The sequence below is a fragment of the Notothenia coriiceps genome, unplaced genomic scaffold (genome assembly GCF_000735185.1).
Source record: "Notothenia coriiceps isolate Sejong01 unplaced genomic scaffold, NC01 NC01_scaffold00000339, whole genome shotgun sequence".
NCBI classification, from domain to species: Eukaryota; Metazoa; Chordata; class Actinopteri; order Perciformes; family Nototheniidae; genus Notothenia; species Notothenia coriiceps.
This window is the reverse complement of record NW_011333040.1, coordinates 12252696-12255727: the sequence shown is the minus strand read 5'-3', so window position 1 is coordinate 12255727 and position 3032 is coordinate 12252696. Positions and strand designations below refer to the sequence as shown.

The 3032-nt window shown below is 56.3% G+C and overlaps 1 protein-coding gene across 1 annotated transcript in view; it reads right to left on the bottom strand.

Moving 5' to 3' along the window:
• Nucleotides 1-1681: 1681 nt before the first annotated feature.
• LOC104951002 (tripartite motif-containing protein 10-like) overlaps nt 1682-3032 on the bottom strand; it is a 12644-nt gene continuing 11293 nt past the window's right edge. Inside the window, exons 2-4 of the mRNA XM_010777632.1 lie at nt 2789-3003; nt 2035-2174; nt 1682-1878 (exon numbers count right to left, since the gene is read on the bottom strand). Coding sequence (XP_010775934.1) covers nt 1682-1878; nt 2035-2174; nt 2789-3003 — 552 coding nt within the window. The remainder of the gene's footprint in view (nt 1879-2034; nt 2175-2788; nt 3004-3032) is intronic.

Below are 3032 nucleotides of genomic sequence, written 5' to 3'. Positions count from 1 at the left end.
TTCTGGTGTGACCATTAACACGGTGGTTTTCATAAATAGCATTCAACACAAAAATAAATATCAAGGTCATGAGACTGTTGTACGATATACGTGATTTGGTAAACAAAAATAATTGGACGCATTGGAAATCTGCCCTGGTGACGGCACTACATAAAAAAGTAAAGGGATAACCAAAGTCATTTGAATTCATCATCGAAGAACCATGATTGTTTTTTACAAAATGTTGTGCCAATACATGAATTACATGTTGAGATATTTTAATGAAGAACCAGCACCTTACCGTGGTAGAGAGGTTTGTGTGCCCTGATGAACCTGGGGGCTGTGTTGTCTGGAACCTTGTGTTCCTGGTAGGGTCTCCCATGGCAAATTGGTCTCAGGCAAGGGGTCAGACTAAGATTGGTTCAAAAGACCTCATGAAAGACGACACACGAAGTGAGGATACCCGGCCCGGAGGAAGCCCGGGGTCCCCTTCTGGAGCCAGGCCCAGAAGGAGGACTCGTCGGCGAGCGTCTGGTGGCCGGGCTTGCCACGGAGCCCGGCCTAGAGCCTCTTTTTCGTCATACGTTAGGGATCCAGGGGGGTGGCTTTTGACGTCCTGGGGCGGGAAAGGGGGGTCTTTGATGCCCGGAGCTTTAGGGTTCACGCGGTCACATATAATGTTTTTGGTCCTACACAACCCTGGGTTTTCGCGTCGCGGACCGCCCCTCCCGGGTTGGGAGTGGACCCTTTTACCCAGGGCCCTGAATGACGGCTCCTTGGGCCCCCCTGGGTGTCGGAAGAGCGAACCCTCATGTTTCTCTTTAACCTACCGGGACTTCCAATACCTCTTGGGGGGAGGTGGGGTATGAGGGCCGCGCTCGTGGGGAGGTGTCACCTGAAAGGGCCCTCTTTTTTGGGCCAGTATGCGGAAAGAAAGGTCCAAGATGTTTTGGGGGTTGTACATCCTGACTCTCGCATGAAGGGTCCGGGGGGGAAGGTCTAGGAACGCCCTTTCCATTTTTTTTCCGACTTAGGGGCACCCAAGGTGCTGGGTCCTGCCTTTCAGGCGGTAAACAAAGGGAAGGAGGTTAGACTCCAAGCCCCCCCCTGTTAGCCCGGACTGGGGAAGGAAAAGCCTCATGGGAAACCTCATTCTGAACAGGGCCCCTCCCTGACCCTCATTACCACTTACGGAGACATTAACCAGTGTGTGGGGCACTAAGGGGGGAAATTTTTCCCTGGTGGTGGGGCCAGACGGTGAGGAGACCTGACAGGTGAGGTGCGTTGCACTACTCTGCACAGTTGGTACTTCGGTTCCCCCAGGGAGTTGTGGGTCTCGGAAGTCGTAAAAGACCCGCCTAGAGAGGTGGGGGCCGACAACGGTGACACTTCACCAACTAGTCTGGAGTCATTGGAGGGGGGCCCCTCTAACCCAGGTAGGGGCAGGTATGAGGTCGAGCAACGGCAGATTGTATCTCCGCGCTCAAACAGCCCAAGTCTCAGAGGGGGGGGGGGGGGGGGGCGGGGGGGGCGGGGGCGGGGGGGATATCCGAGAAGGCTTGCGTTGGAATATGGTGAGGTACCCGTCCAACTCCAGTTGGTTGCAGGGTAGCGACGACATGTGTCGAACCTACCAAGGCGGACGAAGGGGGAGGGACTCCACAGCCTGTCAAAAAGGCTTTTGCAAACCCACCGGGGGCTTTCAGAAAAAGGTACCGAAGGACGCGCCTTGAAGAGGGGTGTGGGCCGCCGAAACGGAGCCGGTGCCGACTCCGACGACGGGAAGCCGGACAGCCATGGAACGTTGGACGGAGTCCTCAGGGGGCCCTGATTGTTTAGGGACTTCGGAGGAAGAAGTCAGCCTGCCGAAGGGACTGGTTGCCACAGTGGTCCTCCAAGCTACCCAATGGCGGGGAACTCCGTGGCATCCTGGAACTTCTGGGTGTCGAGGGGCGGGCCGAAGCCGTTAATTCTCCGATAACTTTGTGGCTGGTGAGACCAAGTTACAGGGTGGAGGTGTCCTTACGGCTTTTCGAGGCGGCCTCCACACTCAACCTTCCGGAGGACTTGAACCCGGAGGAAGGTCTGCAAGGACGTCAAGTGGCGGCTTGATGTGCAAACCTCGAATGGTGCCAGATAGGTCTCCGAAGGGGGCGGTGAGCTGGGTTGAGTGGTGGTCTACCACTAAGTCAACCCTGTTGAGGCGGGGAGAGAATGGGCTCACAGGGTTTTATGCCCGGAAGTCCAGGCTACTACTGTATTGTTTTAGCCTAGTACCCTGGAAGACGGATCCCACGAGACCATGGTGCTATGTGAATACTCGTAGGAATAGCAAAGCTTGTACCACAAACAATACCGGTTAGGTACTGGATCGTGTCTTCAGGTCATTGTTTTTGGTGGTGAGGCAGTCTAGTCCCCGGCAAGGAGGGTTAGTGAGGGGAGGTTCACAGATGCAGAACGGGTGGTACACGCAACTTTCAGAGGGTCGTTTAATTTCTCAGGGGAAGTCCTCGGGAGTATGTCCTGAGTAAGGTCCCAGAGGTTCTTCCGGCCATATGAGCTTGACGACAACCCACGTATTCGTGGTGTTGCAGTCTCAAAAGGGGGTATTGGAGGCTTCCGCATCCCTGGCCGTTGGGAGAGCAGGTGACCCCATCTAGAGGTTTGTTGCTTCGTGCGGTTGGCACCCTGAAACACTCATAGGGTGTGTGCGGCACGCGAGCAGTGTGGACTCGTTGAGGCCTCTTCCCTTATCTCAGGTTGGGGATAGGCTTCATTGCAAGGTCTCGCGCTGCGACACGCATCTCACTCGGGTTGGTCTAGGTGGACCATTGCGAGGTAGGAGGGCGTGTTGAGGCTGAGAAGGGGGGGTCTCTCCACTGCCAGGGTGCAGCGGTTCCGGTCGAAGACAGCGAGGCGCCAACCAGGCAGGCTCTGAGGAGAGCGGAAGTGACGGGTGGGAAGACCGTCGCCGTGGCTGGGGTAGCCTGACAAAGCATCCACCACCGGCGCCCTGCCTCTTCGCTGCCAAACCGGGTGCAGCGGTAACAAGC